The 19843-nt window shown below is 47.1% G+C and overlaps 2 protein-coding genes across 9 annotated transcripts in view; one reads left to right on the forward strand and one right to left on the reverse strand.

Moving 5' to 3' along the window:
• Positions 1 to 13542, reverse strand: part of Wdr25 (WD repeat domain 25) — a 133760-nt gene extending 120218 nt beyond the window's left edge. For 2 of the 4 annotated variants that reach the window (XM_076849649.2, XM_077109110.1), the window contains exons 1-2: positions 11662 to 13332; positions 7572 to 8409 (exon numbers count right to left, since the gene is read on the reverse strand). In XM_076849649.2, the coding sequence (XP_076705764.1) occupies positions 7572 to 8409; positions 11662 to 11711 (888 nt within the window). In that variant the 5' untranslated portion in view covers positions 11712 to 13332. The other 2 variants (XM_077109112.1, XM_077109111.1) reach the window with 2 other exon arrangements.
• Wars1 (tryptophanyl-tRNA synthetase 1) overlaps positions 13512 to 19843 on the forward strand; it is a 29035-nt gene continuing 22703 nt past the window's right edge. Inside the window, exons 1-3 of one of the 5 annotated variants that reach the window (XM_076849653.1) lie at positions 13512 to 13585; positions 14413 to 14480; positions 18282 to 18456. In XM_076849653.1, the coding sequence (XP_076705768.1) occupies positions 18346 to 18456 (111 nt within the window). In that variant the 5' untranslated portion in view covers positions 13512 to 13585; positions 14413 to 14480; positions 18282 to 18345. Of the gene's footprint in view, positions 13586 to 13639; positions 13659 to 14149; positions 14238 to 14409; positions 14481 to 18281; positions 18457 to 19843 lie in introns of those variants that run through there. The other 4 variants (XM_076849654.1, XM_077109113.1, XM_076849655.1 and 1 more) reach the window with 4 other exon arrangements.

Here is a 19843-nt window from a genome sequence, read left to right on the forward strand (position 1 = left end):
TCCTGCTTGATGCAGGCTCAGCTCAGCCTTTCAGACCTGACTTTCTTCGGCATTTCCCCCCAAATTTCATAATAAAACAAACTAAATCCACAACAATCATTTCTTAAGGAGCAAAAAGAACTTGCCAACACTGGGCCCTCGAAGGGCGCCTTTAAGAGCCTTCTGTGTCCAAGTTCTAAAAGCAGCAAGAAACACTTCATGAGACTGTCTCAGCTCTCGAGCGTGCCAATTTTGCAATCTGCATTTTTTCAATTACATTAAAAGCATTTTTCCAAATTGCTCTTTTCTTCCTTTAATGAATGAAAACAGGATGAGACTGGCTGAGGCTTTCTCCCCAGCACAGAGGCTTTCTCCCTTGGCCTCCGGTGGCTGTTGAGGTACAGGCGCACACCCCGCCCAGGTATACCAGACCACCCAGCTATGTGAAGGGAAGTTCTAGAGAACAGAGCAAGCTGGGTCTGCCCCTGCCCGCTTCTTCCTCCCCTGCAACCCAAGGCTGCCTTGGTAAGGCACAGGCTCGTAAGGCAAGAAGACTGGAAAATGTCTCATTTGTTGGCTGCAGAATCATCTCTGCTTTCACTTGAGAAGAGTGTCAAAAACACTTCGCCTCCCACGACGGGAAGGTTCCAGCTCAGAAGCTCACAGTTCTTCCCAGAGGCTCAACAGCCTGGCTATCACCCAGCCTACAGCCACCTCTGGGACAATTCAGATGACTCTCAACTTTCTCTGAAAGTGGGGAGGGAGAGGAGCAGTATTCAGAGCTATGTGCCCTAGGGCCAGCGTCTTCCCCTCTCTGGGCTTCTGCATGCTGCTGTGCATAAGTGTGCGCACACACCCGTTCTCTCCTGCCTTCACCTAATTACCCTCGATGCACTGTTAATCATTCACTCCCCAAATACCAGACGCCCACCACATAGCCCCCACTCCTTCCAGCTGCGCCTCACATCTCCAACAGATTCGACTCGTGCCTGGAATAAATTGCCAGTCATCTGCATGAAACTCCACAATGCCTTCCTCCACACCCCACCTCACGGCTCAATCTCATTTCCTAAACTCCATCAAGAACGACTCTCTCAGAACTGAATGGAACCCACAGCCTGGCACAGTCCATGAATCCTTGTCTTTGTGAAATCTATCACTTTCCACAGGTACCCCTAAGAGACCTAACATAACCAGCTATTCTAACAGTGATAAATCAGAGGACCCTGAAACACATAAAAACACAAATCCTACCCCAGGACCACAAAAAATGCAAATCCTGACCACCATGGAAATCGCCCTGCTCCTCACACTCCCGAGAGAAGCAGGGAACTTGCAGCTGATGGCGCTGCAGCCACTTAGGCACAGGGATGCCTCTTGCCCTCTGTTCTCAGGGCAAGAGAACAGAGTCGGGAGTCGGGTCCCATTTTGCCTCCATCCTGTATGAGCTGTGTGCCCTTGACCTCGTTGTGCCTCACCCTCCTCATCTGCAAAGTGGAGTAAGAAGAGCCCTGGCCCCTCAAGCCCCCTGAAAAGAGGTGATGGGAACTCAAAACTGTGCCCGGCCTGTGAACACTCAGCAAGGCACACGGGAGCCAAGGTCACATTTCTTGAGCCTCTGGCTTGTGTCAGGCACTGGTTTAGATCATCTCATCTCATATCCACAGCAACAATGCTACGTGGTAGCCATTATCCCCATTTTACCAGCAAGGAACCGGGGAATCAGAGAAGCTAAGTACTTTTCCTGAGTTACACAGCTACCAAGCAGCAACATAAAATGAGACTGAAAGTCTGCTGATCTACTCAGGTTGCACTCACCACATGAAGGCTATTATTAACTAAAGCCTGAGTGTTAACCAAAGCCCTCTGTAACTGCATTAAGGCAGCAAAAAAGACAACATTTATGTTTACCCATGTTCACAGCAATACTGGTTGCTTTAAAATTTGAAAGCAGGAAATTATATAGGAAATAATACGGAAAAGATGAAGCAAAGTTTAGAATGTTTGAAGGAAGCTTTGGGGCTTTGCTTGTTTATATTGCAGAACCCATGCCTTATGCATGCTGGGCAGGCACTCTACCACTGAGCTACAGCCCCAGCTCCAAAGAATTTAACGAGATAGAAAAATTCACCTTAAGCTGGGCACAGTGGCACATGCCTATAATCCCAGCAGCTCAAGAGGTTGAAGCAGGAGGATCGAAAGTTCAAAGCCAGCCTTAGCAACTTAGCAAAGCCCTCAGCAACTTAACAAGACCCTGTCTCAAAATAAAACATAAAAAGGGCTGGGGATGTGGCTCAGTGATTTAGCGCCCCTGGGTTCAATCACCAGTACAAAAAAGAAGAAAGAAAAGCTCACTTTATAAACATTATAAAAGATGGTGGGGGCGGGGCAGATTTCAAAACTGCACAGACCATGCAGTATGAAGACAGGCAGGAACTGGTGGCCCAGGCAGGGGCCTGCAGGTAGGGATTATCAACGTCTTCTGTTTTCTCCTTCATACTTCACTGCGTTGCATCCTCCGAGCCTCTTTACAATAAAGCATCTATTAAATTCATGACCGTAACTGAAAAGGGTTATTGTTTTAGGTTTTTTTTTTAAGTATTTTACGGAAGCTTGTTATTGAAAACACTGCTAGAGCAAATGATTTCATAAAAGAAAATAAATCCCATCTAATCCATACATTTTATTGTAAAACCTTTGTGTATTAACTTCAGGTTCCTATGCACGGATGGGGTCCCCAGAAAGAGGAAAAGTGCTCTGTGCTGTTGGGAATCATCTGCAGAGCCTGGCAGGGGACCCTGCATGCTTACCCTGTGCAGGGTAGACAAGAAACGTTCACTGTTTAGTAAAACACACCACGTCTGGCCTTTGCCTTCAGAAAAGGCATCAAAGTCTGAATTCTACTTTTACGTATGGTGGGTGTTCAAACATGTAAAGCCAAACGAGTTCACTGGGAAATGAAAAGAGTATATAAAGGCTATCCACACCAGGATTACAGCCATGAAAAATCCATACAGGCGCCTCAAGAGGGCGGGAAGGGGCCATCGGGAAAGAAAACAGAGCAGCGGTGCGGAATTATGAGTCATTGTTTTATTTTACTTAATTGCTCTGGCTGTAAATTTTTCAAAACTAATATAAGCATATTTTACAGCTCACAGAACATTTAGAACATATTAAAATAAGTATCTTTCCACTGTAATGTGCCCAATTGAAATTTATGAATTCCAAAGCTACACTTGAAGGAGAAGAACTGGCACTGCACGTTCTTTAGATTAATCAGATGGATTGGGTTGTTTTTCTCCTGATGAGAAAAGAAATCATTTCTCAGTAAATGTTATCTTGAATCAAGGATTCTTCCACATTCTAGAAGCTTGGGTGAGCACAGATGTGAAGTCTTACTGTGCCCCCTAGTGGCAAACTGGATTTATGTACGCAAAACACAACTTTCACAAGCTGTGCAATAAAACCCAGAAAATGTTTTAAAATCTTTATTGATCACTTAACATGTACAAAATTTTGTGCCAGATGCTACAGAGAATATAAAAATGGGTCTGGCAGGGTTCCCAAGCTCAAGAAGCTTAAGAATCGAGCAAGCTACTAAGGCAACCTAAGCCGCCTCTGCTGGGGAAGGGAAACGATTCCTGGAAAGAACAAGACCCCAGCACACACTGAACACAGACACCAGCCCAGCACCACCCCACAGAGTTCACACCCAAGGTATCTACTCTCCACAGAACCCACAGGGACACGCATAAGGTGCCACTTCATGGACACATAAACTGAGGCCCAGAGAAGTGAAATGACTTGCAAGAGACTACAGCCCATGACATGGCACAGAGGATTCAAGCTCAAGTCTTGGCATCCAAGTTGCTCAATCAACTTGTCCAAAACAGATCTGCCATATAACCCAATCCCTGAAAACTGCCAGGTATCCTAAAGCACAGAGGACTCCACCTGAGGTTTGCACCCACAGCGTATGAAAGCCTTGATTTCCAAACACCCCAGGAGATATAAACCTAGCAGCCATAGTCAGCAGTGACCCAACCCCAGGACTGCACATGTGCTCTGCCCCTGGGGCCACTTCCAGAGCCACCCTTGGGGCTATACCCTGAGGGCTACAAAATAGAGTGGGTAGGACTCCCTAGAAACTGCCTGGTAGCCCCAGAGGCCCCATGCCAGCAATGTCATCTTCAGCACACAGCCCTCCTCTGGACAGGCGGGCACAGCAATAGCACAGCCTGCAGTGCTAAACCAACCCCAGCAGTAGGGCTTCTTGCCACTCCAAGTAGGACCAACTGCGCCCTCTTCTGGTCACAGGTGTCACTGTTGACTGGCTGCTCAGGGTTTCTGCCATCAGGTCCTCCAGGGCAGGAGCAGTCCTCTTGCATCCTCAGGGACACCAGGCCTGACATCATTCTACTCTCTAGCACCCAGATACCACTGCTCCCACTCAAAATCCCTCTGACCAAAAACTATCATGGAGATGCTTCTGTTGAGAAAACCTAAATTTCCTGGGAAAAGGCGATCCCCTGGCCAAGTTGCTCCACTCCAGACAGCACTTCCAATATGCTTCCAGGTGGGGGCCGGTCCTCACTGGGCTCTGGTCCTCACTGGGCTCCAGTCCTCACTGGGCTCCATGGCTGCCTCTCCCCATCGGGAAACAGAGTCTGGTCCCCGGCAGGTGAGCCAGGTCACACTCAATCCACCCACATCCCTTCAGGGCCAGAGCCTCATCTGAAGGCACTGTCAGTGGCAGGCCTATGCTCCCAATGGCTGCCAGAATGTCCAGACCTAGAGAAATGACTCTCACTCCCTAGGGGGCCCACCCTTTGTGGGCCAGGGATCACACTAGGTGCTGTGGGCACACAACATCAGACCTCTCTCCCACCCAGAGACCAGAGGCCTGTCCAATGTCAAAATGCCACTGGAGGGCTGGGGTTGAGGCTCAGTGGCAGAGCGCCTGCTTCACGCGTTCGAGGCACTAGGTTCTATCCTCAGCACCATACGCAAATAAAATAAAGGCATTTTAAAAAAAAGTACTTAAAAAAAAATGCTGCTGGAGATGGAGCCAGACCCTGAGCCCTGTCCACTCTAACTACACCCACACCTGCGCCCCGCAGGAGTGCCTCTGTGGTGAGGGTGCAGTGGCCTCTGCAGCAAGAGATGAGGGAGAGCACCAGGAGTCTGCAACTGACACTTGCACAGAACAGGAAGGACTCCAGACAGCAGGGGTCCACCACCAGGCCGGGGTTTGGGGGGGGGGGGCTGGTGTGAAAACAACTCCAATGTCAGGCCCCCCAGCACAGGGCCTTGCCCACCTGGTGCCAAACCTCTCCTGCAGCTGCAGCATGGCCTCACACACAGCCACAGTTCAGCTGGCCACCCAGCAGAAATCCAGGGACCTTAGAGAGAGTGAAGAGCAGGGAAGAGGCCCCAGCAAACAGGTGAGCTCAAAGACAGGAGGCACCCTGGGACTCCAGGGACAGCCAGGCACTTCCAGAGCAGAGCACACCCACCTGGGCCCCCAGAAACCCTCCCAATAGGTTCCCCTGGCCTGTTGGCCTCTAGGAGCAGACTCTCAGGGAGGGATGCTGAGAGACCCCAAGACCCCAAATCAATCCAAGCACGTTAAGACCACCCAGGGCCTCCTGAGCAGCTTTCACAGACCCAGTACGGCAGGAGAAGCACCTCAGACCTCAGTGAAGAGTCCCAGACTCCAGCTGAAGACAGAGCATGAGCTCGGCTCCATTCGCTCTGCCAAAGAAGAGTCCAGATGAGTTCCTTCAGAACTTGGACCAACTGCCTAGTAACAATGCCCACAAATTCAGCTCATCCCTAAGACGCCATTACTCTGCAGCCTCCTCTCTTTACATGAGAAAGTGCCTCCTAGGCTGGGCACACACCTGCCACCCCACTACTCAGGAGGCTGAAGCAGGAGGATCTCAAGGAAACACTCATAGGAAAACAGGTTCAAAACATAAGTTGCAGATAAAAGGACTTAGATAATCTAGTTCCAGAACTCTGAGGAAAGGAAGACAAAAACAGCAACATTTACTAACACCTTGTGGGCACCAGCTCTGCTGCAGGTGCTTTTAAAAGTATTTTTCTCACAGGATCACAACACAGGCACAATTATGCCCTTCACAGGTGACACACCAGACTCAGCAGGACAGCGTAAGCTGGAGACCAGCTCCTCGTCACAAAAATTAATTTGAAGCCAAGAACCTCCAACGGCAAAGCCATGTGATTTCCAGGTTTCAGTTCAGCCAGTTAAAAGCAGTTGGTTAAGAGGTGCTTGACAGATACTGGTATTTGCCTTCCCTTTGTCTATTCTATAAATTTGAGCTCTTCAAGCCTCTGCTTTATTTATTTTGCTAGCCATAAGTTAGCATCACAAACTGCAATTAAACACAGGGATACTGCATTTCTTGAAAACAAATGTTTAATTCCACTGTTGTTTCATTCAATGGAACTTTTCTTTCTTGTGTGTACACATGTGCATGTGGTGCTAGGGATGGAACACAGGGCCTGGCATGTGCTAGGCAAGCGCCCTACCACGGAGGGGTACCCCAGCCCCCTTTTCATTTCATCTTGAGACCAGGTCTTAACAAGTTGCCTAGGCTGGCCTGGAACTTGTGCTCCGCCTTTCTCAGCTTCCCCAGTAGCTGGGATCACCAGCCTGCACCATTACGCCCAGCGTCAACAGAACATTTGTCCTACTTGTTTTTTCTTTTTTTTGCCCCCAAAGCTAGATTATAAAAACCTGAGTGCTGGGGCTGGGGCTAGGGCTCAGTGGTAGAGTACTCACCTAGCATGTGTGAGGAACTGGGTCCGATCCTCAGCACCATATTAAAATAAAATAAAGGTACTATGTCCAACAACTAAAAAATACATTTAAAAAAAAAAAAAAAAAAAAAACCTGAGTGCTCATTATCCTAACTAGTATTCAAGGTAATGCACAAAGAAGCATCATCATATATCATCAAAACATTAACAGTGGGTGCTGGTGAGCATGGGTGAGCGGGTTCGTGCACACAGGCCACGCTTTGGAAAGGCCAGGAGCCCTACACTCCTCCAAGGAGCCATCAGAAGGAAGCACCAGGCCAGGAGGGTGAACAAAACTCATACAGCAGCACGTTACTGCAGCCTAACTCAATACTAGAAACTTCCTCACTGTCTAACGATAGGGAAGCGGTTCAACAAATCATGACATAATCCAATGGTCGGATAATATAGCATCATTATGGAAAAATACAAAAGTGTATCTTCTGGCTCTACCATAATCTGTTGAATGCTCTGGTGGCCTGGGCAAGGGAGCATAAGGAAAAGGGCAGAGGGCAGGAGGCACCAAAGAAAACGACAGAAATCTCCAACAAGGAATATGGAGCCTATGCCCACCACAACCTCTAACAAATAAAACACCCTGGGGGAATTTTTTTTGTTTCTTTTGGGTTTCTTGCCATGCTGGGCATTGTCCCCAAGGCCTTATGCATACCAGGCAAGCACTAAGACCATTAAGCCACACCCCAGCCCACAAGTAACCCAGCAGTCTGTCCCCAAGAGTGTCTGAGAGGAGCTCACTCCAGCCTTACCTTGAAGGTTTTGTCCATAGATGTGGAGAGGAGCATGTGGCTCCTGGAGGGGACAGGACACCACTGAATGCTGTTGACGGGGCCCCTGTGGCCACGCAGGTGGAAAAGCACGGTCCTGGGCACTCTGGTTTCTCTGCACTGACTGTTCAAATATGGCTGAATCAACTCGGACACTCTGGGGGTCACACAGAGAGGGGAAGGAGCACAACCTACAGAGGGGCTCTGCAGCTCCATATCTTTCTTCTGGCCTGTTTCTGTGCTGAATGCCTGCAGCTGTCTCAGTCTCTTTGGGGTGTATGGTACGACACAGTCCTCACATCTTTTCCTCTGAAAAGAAATGGCATTTTTGCCTGTGGCTTCAGATCTGTTTGGAGAACAGAAGGATGGCTCAGGGGACTCCCAGGAGAGTCTGACTTGCTTCAAGCGGGCAGCTGCCAGGGGCATGTGGCCAGCAGGAGCACAACACGTCCACAGAGAAGAGGGGCGAGAAGGCTCACTGGTGGGGAAGGTGACTTCCGGCTCCTTCACAGGCCATCGTAGCCTCTGGCTGGGGCAAGATCCTGGATCCCTTCTCCAGAGCCGAACCAGGGGGAGACGATGCTCCCCAGGATCTTCATAAGGACCATACTCTGTACCCTGTGCCCCTTCGTTTGTCACATCCATTATACCTGATGTAAAGTCTTGCCTGGGAGATGTGGCCACACCAGAAGCATCCTTCATCTGCCCAGGAGCATTCACACTTCCAGCAGGTTCAGCTTCAGCCTCTGAATCAGAGTCATCATATGCCACCAGCGAAGCCATCGAAGATTTGGTTTCTTGTCCTGCCACAGCACAATACCTAAAACCAGACCAAGTAAAGAATCAGAAAAGGGGCTGCGCATGTGGTGCATACCTGTGATCCCAGCAGCTCAGGAGGCTGAGGCAGGACCAGACTCAGCAACTTACTGAGGACCTGTCTCAAAATAAAAAACAAAAAAGGCTGGAGATATGGCTCAAATCCCAGTACCAACAAAAAGGAAGGAAGGAAGGAAGGAAGGAAGGGAGGGAGGGAGGGAGGGAGGGAAGGAAGGAAGGAAGGAAGGAAGGAAGGAAGGAAGGCCCATGTAATTACTAAGGGCTTTTTGAAAAACTAAAAGAAAGGGTTCTGAACCTTTGCAACATAAGGACACGTGTTTCAGGAGACATGTGTTTACCCTGATTAAACCCCACATGATGCACAAAGAATTGGACAACAAACAGAATAAGGCTTTCCTACACACAGGTACAAAGATGGCATTTAGGGGCAGGGGTTGTGGCTGAGTGGTAGAGCACTTGCCTTACACTGTGAGGCTTTGAGTTCGATCCTCAGCACATAAAAATAAATAAAGATATTGTGTCCATCAACAATTTAAAAATATTTTTTTAAAAAAATGGCATTTTAGGGCTGGGGCTGAGCTCAGTGGTAGAGCGCCTGCCTTGCAATGTGAGGCATCGGGTTCTATCCTCAGCACCACATAAAAATAAATAAAGGTATTTTCTAAATGATATTTTTTTTTTAAGAGAGAGAGGGAGAGAGGGAGAATTTTTTAATATTTATTTTTTAGTCTTCAGCGGACATAACTATCTTTATTTGTATGTGGTGCTGAGGACCGAACCCAGCGCCTCGCGCATGCCAGGCAAGTACGCTACCACTTGAGCTACATCCCCAGCACCACATTTTTTTTTTTAATATTTATTCTTAAGTTTTAGGTGGACACAATATCTTTATTTTACATTTATGTGGTGCTGAGGATCGAACCCAGTGCCTCGTGCATGCTAGGTGAGTATTCTACCACTGAGCCACAACCCCAGACCCCCCAAAAAATAGCATTTTAAAATTAAGACTATGGCTGGGCATATTGGCACACATCTGTTGTCCCAGCAACTTGGGAGGTTGAGGCAGGAGCACTGCATGTTCAAAGCTAGCCTCAGCAACTTAGCGAGGCCCTAAGCAACTCAGTGAGACCCTGTCTCTAAATAAAAAGGGGTGGTTTGGGGCTGGGATTGTGGCTCAGTGGTAGAGCACTCGCCTAGCACGGGAGGGACCTGGGTTCGATCCTTAGCACCCACATAAACATAAAGGCATTGTGTTACATCCATCTACATCTAAAAAATAAATATTTTTTTAAAAAAAAAGGTGGGGTAGTGATGGGGCTCAGTGGTTAAGAATCCCTGGGTTCAACCCCTGGTATCAATAAATAAATAAGTAAATAAGAATTAGAATCTCTGGAAATAAACCCACCAAAAGAACTCAAGGCCTACATAAAGAAAATGAAAACTTTTACATAAAAGGCCTGACCAGGGCTCAGGTTGTGGCTCAGAGGCAGAGCACTCACCTAGCCTGCCTGAGGCACTGGGTTGATCCTCAGCATCATATAAAGCAAAGTAAAGACATTGTGTCCACTTATAACTAAAAAATAAATATTTTTTTTAAAAAAAGGCCTGACCAATGGAAACACATGTCTGAGAGACTTGAGTGGTCGACTGTGGGGTCAGAGTGGACGGCATGAATACAACACATGGTTTCCACCTCAATGACCCAGCCCACTTTAGAACTCTAGCCCACACAAACACCAGCCTACATTTTCTAAATGTTCACATCCACAGTGGCATATGTCTGAAAACGTCTCAGCACTGTTCATTAGCAACAAATGAGAAAAATACTCACCAACAGGAATGAGGCAAGGTCTGAAACACTGAAGTGGAAGGAGGCCCAGAATCCCCAGGTGGAAAGCCACATCACCATCCTCGTCCCCCCCCCCCCCCACAGGCAGAAGCTCTTCCCTGTTTTTCCTCCGCCCAGCGAGAAGCCAGTCATAACTCCACAACACTAGGCTAAGGTCCTAAGGAGTCAATCTACCCAATAGTGGTGGGAGAAGTTCTGAAATAACCCAAATCTACCCATTTCAAGCCAAATGCACAGAGTCACACAGCAGAGGATTTCCTCTTTAAAAAAAAAAAAAAATTCTTGGGTTGCAGCTGTAGCTCAGTGGTGAAGCACTTGCCTAGCATGTGAGAGGCACTGGGTTCAATCTTCAGCACCACATAAAAATACATGATGTAAGGTATTGGGTCCATCTACAATTTAAAAATATATATATTTAAAAAACAATTCCAGGCTGGGCTGTGGGTTCAGTGGTGGAGCACTTCCCTACCATGTGTGAGGCACTGGGTTCAATTCTCTGCACCGCATATAAATAAATGAATAAAATAAAGGTTCATCAACATTTTTTTAAAAAAATTTTTAATTCTTCCTGGGGCTGGGGATATAGCTCAGTTGGAAGAGTGCTTGCCTAGCATTCACAAGGCCCTGGGTTCAATCCCAGCACCATCAAAAAAAAAAAAAAATTCCTTCCTGCCAAGTTGGTGGCTCATGCTACAAGGAGGCTGAGGCAGGAGGATCACAAGTTTGAGGCCAACCTGGGAAACAGAGTGGGGCCCTGTCTCAAAATAAAAAAATAAACAGGACTGGAAATATAGCTCAGTAGTAGAGTGCCACTAGGTTCAATCCCCAGTATAGCAAAAAAAAAAAAAAAAAAATCAATCCATCAATCAAATAAATAAGTAATTGTTCCTGAAATTCTGAACCATCATTACCAACTAGTTCCCAGAAAGAAGTGCTTTGGTTTGGAGTCCATTATATTAACTCTGTTAATGGCAAGAAGCAGAAGCAGGAAGAAAACAAGAATAATAGGCACAACTCGGCCAGCAGAGGGCATGATCTAGCAGCTCTGAGAGCCCAGGTAATCGACTGCTTTCAAAATTCAAGACAGATAAGGACTATACTTCAGTACACCCTGTGGAGCATGGCACCAGAGCCCACACCTGTAATTCCTTGCACCAGAGCCCACACCTGTAATCCCTGTGCCTCTCACCATACGCACGAGACTGGGAGGCTGAGGTGGAGGACTAAAAGTTCAAAACCAGCCTCAACAACTTAGCAAGGCCCTAAGTGACTTAGCAAGACTTTTTATCAAAATAAAACATTAAAAAGGACTACGGGTGGTTGAATACCCCGGTTCAATCCCTGGTTTACCCGCCAAAAAAAAAAAAAATTAAAAAACCAACCAACCTGTGACAGGGCTGTAGATGTGGCTTAGTGGTACACCACTTGCCTAGCATATACAAGGTCCTGGGTCAATCCTCAGCACAGTGGGGTAGAAGGGAATCCTGTGGCTCTCCACATGTGGAGTAAGGCCAGCATGAGGCTCCCTCCAAGGCCTTTGCTACCTCATTCCAGACAGCCTGTCACCCACCTCTCCCCCTGGACACCTTTCCCCCAAATGGCCCCATTCACCAGATGGCTCCACTGCCAGGTCAGGTCATATTCACGTCTCAGGCCAGCCTTCCCCACCCACAGCCTCAGGCAAGTAACAACATCCACACCCAGAGCTTCTAAACTGGCCAGCCCTTCTCAAACTGAATTGAACATAATATGAAAGACTATTTCTAAACTCAAGGAACCATGCTCTACAAGTGATGTGATCTGTAAAACATCTGACCAGGTCCCAAGGCCAGCCTCCTCCACTGCATCCAAGAGCCACCCATCACAGGTCCTTAAGGCCAAAGAGAATCCACCTCGCTCCCACCACCAGGGAGCTTGTGCTCAACCTGAAGGATGATTTCCCACCTGCCCCACCCACAGTGGTCAGCTCACAGGACAGGCCTAAGGAGGAAGATCAGGGAGCAGGGAGGCCCATCAGCTTCACTCCCAAAAAAGGCAAGGCAGAAAGGCTGGGATGAATACCCATAGACAACAGGGCTCCTGACACTCTCTGCTCCCTCCACATTCCACTCACCACTCAACAAACACTGAGTGCTTGGAACACCAGCACTAAGCAAAACAGTAAAGGATATTCGGTGCTCACCACACTCACAAGCCAGTGGGGAAAGACACCCCAAGTCGAGTTAGCCACAGGAAGCAGGTACTGAGACATCAAAAGGAGAAAATTACAAAAAAGGAACTGGGGGTACTGCAGTTTCTTAGGGAGGCTGAAGAAGGCCTTAGACAGAAGCCATCTGGGTATCGTCCTCAAGGAGGCAGGAGAGCAGAGGTGATGCGCCAGCTGAAGCAACAGAACCAACCAACTCCAGGGGTGAGAATCGGGGAAAATTCAAGGAGAACAGACCAAAACGGAGGGTAGGAGCGAATGGGAACAACAGTCGACTCAGGAAGTGTCTGCTGCCTTTTGTTTCTAAGATGAAAGAAAAAGGGAAGAAAAATGATGAGTGATTCAATCAAGAGGAAGACAACCAGACGGAACAAAAGGCGCCAGCCCAGGAGAAAAGAGGCCCTTTCTCGTGCGGACAGGACCCTCTGTGGGTTCTATCCACTGTTTCAAGAGATTAGAAATATCTGCGGAAGGCAACCTGATGGGAGAGGGCAAAAGGGAGCAAACGAAATAGGATGTTTTCAATTCAACAGACATTTCCTGACGACCTACTCTGTCAAGCCCTGCTTTGGGTCTGGTGTGGGCATATGTTAAACAGAAAACACGGGTCCCATCCCGCAGCCACAGACCGACCAAACCAACGAACAACACACCACCAAAGATGGGTCTTGAAGGATGAATAGGAGTTAGCCGCGCTGTGACTCCTAAGGGGTAACGGGAGTACCGAGCACAGCCCTTTCGGAAGGAACAGGAAATGAAAGGAAGGCGAACGACTATGAAAGACCCGCGCAGTGGGATGGAGAGCGCTCCGAGCGCCGCCCGGTCCCAGAAACCTCCCTCCCGGGGCCCGCGGCTCACCACACGCACCGGAAGCGCTGGATATTCCCCGAGGCTGTCCGGCCTGCACCGCGCCGCCCAGTCGCGTTCCGCCGCGACGCCGGGGCCGCCAGCCAATCGGAGGCGGGATCCGCCACGCCCCCCCAAGGAGCAGCCAATGACGGTGCACCGGATCCGGAAGTTATTCCGGCCGGACTTCGTTTCCACGGACGCACAGGAAACCACCCGTGGTTGAGCCGGTTGCGCTGACGGGCCCGGCTGGGCCGAGTGAGTAAAGGCGGGGAGATCGGGGTGTTGGAGCCTTAGGACGCGGGCGGCACCCGGGGACCTGCCCTCTGAGGTAGCCTGCGCGCCGGGTCACCTTCCTCGAAGCCCGGCCTGCGCTTCGAAGGGCGCGGAGGCGGCCGCGATCACCCCACCCTATATCCCTGGGCGCAGCCGACCCTCATGGTCTCCCTCCCGCCCTGTCCCAGAAGGTCTCTCGTCCTTTAGTGCCTGTCGTGTCGCCTTGGTCCCCTGCACGGTAGGGTCTGGAGGCTCCTTTGTGCCCATTTCACAGACGTGGACACTGAGGGAGGAGCAGGGAAGTAACGTGACTTGCCCCCAGGTTTCACAGCCAGAAGATGCCCGAGCAGGGAGTGAAACCCGGCACTCTCCCGACCTCCGCACTCAGGACGTCCCACTGCGGCGCCTCCGTGCACAATAGCCGCAGGGAATTTACAGATGCCTAGGGTGGGGAACAGGAAGAGGGTGGGGAAGTGATGTGGCTACCAGCCCCGGCGGGGGGTGGCTGATGCAATGAGTAAAGGTATATAGAACTCTGGGTTCTCTAAGGGTTTCATCTGTCTCAGTTCCCCTCCCCCCCCATCACACACACCAGCGGCCAGCCCGCCCCTCATTGGGCAGGCTCATCAAGGAGGTTGGTCGAGAGGCTAAAGTGTTTCTGAGAAAATGGGTGGTTTATAAGAAACTCCTAAGTGTACATAGCTGAAGGGGTGGGGTGACCAAACAGGAACGAAAAGTACCTTTTCTAAAAAGGAAACTGAAAGAAAAGATTGAAGAGTATTAAAGACCCTCTCTGTGTGTCTCAGCAGGGCATTCTCCGCTGCTGGACTGCCTGGTGTGACCGGTGGCCACCTCTGCAGTTTGTCCCACAGCCTGGGTATGTATGAACATCTTTGCTAGGTTGGGGGTTTGTTTTTCTTAGTGTTTTAACCAGCCTTGTACCAAAGTACAGGAAACCTCAGTTTAGAGGATAAGAGATTGTGTCTCTCAGGATTAGGGCATTGTGCTTTTGATTTCATCCCACTGACCCAAAGTTCAGGAGGTTCCCGCTTCCACAGAGAATAAAGATGGTGGATGAACACTTGCTGCTTGGATTCACAGCCTGCCTTCATCACCTTCTTGTTGGCTGCCATATGTCTTCCTGGCATGGCCTCCTTAAACAGCATCTGAGCATATTAGCATTCTTGTGATGTCCAAAGTACCTAATACCTGATTTCAGATATTTTAATATCTTCTTTCCTTTTAAGACAATGTTCATTTTATTATTTGGAGGAGAAAAAATAATCTTTCCTTTTTGTGTTAATGGAACTTAATCCAGAGTTTGGGGTGTAAAGAACTGCTTACCCTAAGGAAGCCGTTTCTTGTCCTCTGGGAACTTGCCAGTCCAAAACCATTAATACCCACACTCTGAAGCCATCATCCCTCCTCTGTCGTATTCCAGGCATCCAGAAACTTTTCTGGGTTACCTGTTCTTCCCAACTGCTTCAGAATTGGCTGCCTTAATGCTATCCTTCCCCACACCAAAGAATTTGTATATTTTTATCTGTGATGATTTCAGTACAGCCCAGGGCATTATTATTTCTGTTTCTTATCCCAGTATTGTGTCCACATTCTTTATGTTCCTGTTATGCCCATCGAGAACAAAATGAGCATAAGATGAAGTTCTTGAAAGGGGGGAATTAGGTGTTTTCTCTCTGAAGGTCTGCTGTGGAAAGGCTGTTTTGCTTTTTACACTCCCCAGTATTTTTGTTTAAGAGGGGATAACAGTTTACTTCATGGTTGTAACTTCAGCACCTCTTTCTTCCAGATTATAGTGTTAGTTAAATAGATGAAATAAGTAGGCTTTCCTTAACAAAAACTCAACTCTGTATTTGCAGCTTATGTGGTAAACATGTAAGGCAATGATCCTTAACTTTTCAGCATCTCAGACCCCTTTGAAAAAATAGTGAAGCCTGGATACCCTGCCTAAAATCTCATCCCAGTGCATGGGAACTTTGATGTAATTTCAGAGGTTCATAAGTTAGCTAACAAAGAAATATAGAAAGGTGTTGAGTAGGTAAGTGGGGGACGAAGCTGCTTAAACAATAATAGGACAAATGGATGAATGCATGAAATGAGGAAGATGGTAGTTCTGTTCTCCTCATCTTTGATCATTTCTGGAAGGCTCACTCAAGAAGTTGCATCATGCTGGGTGCATGCCTGGAATCCTGGCAGCTCAGGAGGCTGAGGCAGGAGAATTGCGAGTTCAGAGACAGCCTCAGCAATTTAGTCAGGCTCTAAGCAACTTAGTGAAACCCTGTCTCTAAATAAAAATATTTAAAAAGGGGTGGAGATGTGGCTTAGTGGTTACACACCCTGGGTTCAATCCCTAGTACCAAAAAATAAAGAAGTTGCATAATATATAACTTCTTTGGAAGAGGATTTAAGTAGTGTGGGTGACTCCCACATGTTGAGAGCCACAGTTTAGTGGAATGACGCCTGGCATTTTGCTAGAGGGAATGGTTGAAAGGTGACCCTGCTTCGGGATTAGGGCAGATCCTCCAGGAATTGGGCAGGGAATAGGGTGGCTCTGGGATTAGGGCGATCCTGATGCCTAGGGCACCCACTACTTTGGAGTTCTCCCTGGAGGTTCTGGGAGAATTGGCAAGCTAGGAATTGATCTATATTTGATTTGGGTCTTACTTAAAGACTTCAGAACATTACTCCACTGCTTGTTGCTATTCATGCAGGGTACCACATTTTTGGAAGGATGGAGTTAGCCAAAGGAAAATGTAGAGAAGAGTGACGATGGTAGACAGACATTAGATTAAGAGAGAGAGAATTTTTTTATAATATTTATTTTTTAGTTTTCAGTGGACTAGTTTTCATCTTTTATTTTATTTGTATGTGGTGCTGAGTATCGAACCCAGCGCCCCGTGCATGCCAGGCGAGCGCACTACCACTTGAGTCACATCCCTAGCCCTGTCTACTGAAGAAGGCATGAAGAGCTAAACTGCAGTGTACATGTTTGATGAATCTCTGAAGGGAATGCTTAGGGGTCTCAGAGGGTGGAGTGACCCTCTTGGTCACAGAAACACAAGGGTCAGGAAAGCCTGCCAAAAACTGAAGTTTAAATTGGAAAGATACTAAGCAGTGACCAGGGAGACAGCTGGGGTTCTGAGAGCCCATAGTCACCATGGCTTTGGCATCAGATCTGGCTCACCCCCTGGTGTCAGAACCGAGTTTTTCTGACTATTCCAAGGCTGTCTGCTAGTAGAGAGCTTGCACACTCACATCCACCTTTGAGAGTAGAAGAATTCTGGATAATGTGCAGTATCATTTGTGGTTTTGTTATTTTCATTGTTGTTTGATACTGACAAAGACCCCCTGAAAGAGCTCAAGACTGAGTAATTTGGTCAGCTTACTGATAGCCAGTGAGAACCTGAGTTTATCCTGCTCTCTGCAGTAAATAGAAGTTTCTTCCATATTCCATCTCTTGTCACAGGCCTCCTAAACTTTGTTATCTAAGTCAATTGTCTCACCTAACTTTCCTTCCTGGAAATCAAGGTGGTTCCCAGCAAGGGGAAAGGATGCTGCTATCTCTTCCCTCTTTCAATATTACAGTTTCACTGACTTACTGGCTTAGATAAAATCTACACACCTTATAAACAAATATTTAATTCCTTTTATTTATATCATTTGGATACATTTTTAAATAATCACAAAAGCTTGGAATATAATTTGCCTTAATTCAATCCCAGCACTTACCCCCTTCTCCTTCCCCTTGCTCCCCTCCCTCTCCTCTACTGATCTTTCTTTAATTCTTATTTTGTCCTTTTAACAGCTCTTGAGGTGGTGAAAAGGTTCCTGGCAGTGCCATTTTATAGATGAGGAAACTGACACTGAGACAGGGCAAGTGACTAACCCAAGAAAGGGCTTGGGTTTTTCAAGGTTAATAGAAAATAATAATTAAGAGAAGGCACAGGTAGCTGAGTGTGGTGGCTACGCCTATAATTCCAGTTACTGAGGATGCAGAGGCGCAAGATGTTTGAGGCCAACCTGAACAACTTGGCAAGGCCTGGTCTCAAAGTTTAAAAAAGTTAAAAAAGTCTGGGGATGTGGCAAGAACCCTCAGTTGAATCACTAGTGCCACAAAATAAATAAATAAATTTTAGAAACACCTTCTTCAGAGGTTTGCAGTTAAGTAAGGCAGCATGAGGAATAGTCAAGCTATATATAGTACTCAGATCAGATAAGGCCCCTGTGTCTAAGAACTCACTGTGTCTGAGAACACAGCATCTGGCCAGCAGTGGAAGCCATTTGCTCAGAGGCAATTTGTTGGGTGTGGTGGCAAAGGCCTGAGAATTCTTTACCCAAGCAATTAAGATAAAGAACAAAGCAGTTTTTAGCTCTAGTGAACTTGGGTTTTCTAAAGCACATTGGTGAATGTTCCCAGAGGAAATGCAAGCCCCTCCTTGTTCTAAGGCAACTTGGTCTTCAAGTCCTTTGCTTTATTGTTTATTCTTCCTCTTATCCTCATTTTTCTGGCCCCAAATTTGTGTTTACATTTTTTATTTATGTTATCCATTTGCTTTGTTAATAACTCACACTTTTTTTTCTGAAAGAAGATGATACAGGAAAGGAAAATCAATTGCACTCTATGAATCTCTTTCCCCACCTCCAACTCTTTTCTCCACAGTGTTGTCTCCACTGCTGGAGTCCTCTGACCCCCGCTGGCCAGCTCTGAACCTCAATCCTAGAAGATGGCAGACGTGCCCAACGGGGAGCCCTGTGCCTCTCCACTGGACCTGTTCAATAGCATAGCTGCTCAAGGCGAGCTTGTGAGGACCCTCAAAGCTGAAAAGGCATCAAAAGTAAGTGACTTTGTTGAGGGGTCCCAGGACCCCCCAAAAAATACCGAAATCCACACATGCCTAAGTCTATTTTACAAGATCACATAGTGTTTGCATATAACCTACATACATCTTCCCGTTACTTTCAGTCATCTCTAGGTTAATTAATACAATGTAAATTCTATATAGATAGTTGTTACAGTATTTAGGAGATAATAACAAGGAAAAAAAAAGTCTGTCCATGTTTAGTATAAGTACAGATTTTTTTCCTTTTTTTAATTATTTTCAGTGCAAGTTTGGTTAAATCTGATGATACAGAACCCACAGATATGGAGGACTAGCTGTACCCCACCCCTCCCCACACTGCCTGTCTCCATTTCCTGCTGCCAGACAAATATTTTCAATTCTTTTAGCTGTGCCCCCACACCCACCACCAATCTAAACATCACACTTCTTATATTCCTCCCTGCTGATTTTCTTCCAAAGTGTTTTTTTTTTTTCCCTGCAGTCCATGGACACACACTAGCAAGATCAGAGGTACACCATGAAACAAATAAAACCATGAAAAATTCAGAAGTCAGTTTGTATCAGACCTTGAAATGTGTTTATAATAGAAGCACCTGGTGTCTTAAAAATTCACTTCTAGCGAACTTTTCAAGCCACATTGAGAGTGACAGTACTTAAGGACTGTGGTGCTTCAGGTTCTTTGCCATAAAACCTGTATCAGCAACAACTCACTAAGGCAGGAATATCCTAAGAAACAGATGAGTCAGAACCTGGGGGCTTTGAGGGGAGACAGTGGCAGAGGGTTTGTACAGTTTCAAAGGGCTAAAGAAATTACTTTGTCTCATAAGGGGTGATAAGCCATTCCTACAGAAAAGTATGGCCATCTTAAACAGGTAGCTTACTGAATTGTCACAAAATGACCCACCTGTGTCACCAGCACCCAAATGAAGAGCCAGCAGAGTAGCACCTAGAAGCCACCCTCCCTCCCTCACCTCCACCCTAATTCCTGCCACCCCTGATGGCTCTGCCTGTGCCTGACCTAAAAAATAAAGTAGGATGGTATATCGTTTTGCATCTCTTCAGAACAGCAGTGTTTACGTTCTGTTTCAGTGTCCTGGTCCATGTTAGATTAAAAAGAGTCAATTCAGGGCTGGGATTGTGGCTTAGCAGTAGAGCGCTCCCCTTGCATAGGTGGGACCCGGGTTTGATCCTCAGCACCACATAAAAGTAAAGGTATTGTGTTGTGTCCATCTATACCTAAAAAAATAAATATTAAAAAATAAATTAAAAACCAGACAATTCTCCTATCTATTCAGTTCCCTTCCAGGTTACAGACAATCCTTAAGCAAGGACGTGGGTTAAATGTTTCACCTTTGTAGAGCCTTCTGCAAAGCAGAATAAG

The sequence above is a fragment of the Callospermophilus lateralis genome, chromosome 3, assembly GCF_048772815.1.
Source record: "Callospermophilus lateralis isolate mCalLat2 chromosome 3, mCalLat2.hap1, whole genome shotgun sequence".
NCBI classification, from domain to species: Eukaryota; Metazoa; Chordata; class Mammalia; order Rodentia; family Sciuridae; genus Callospermophilus; species Callospermophilus lateralis.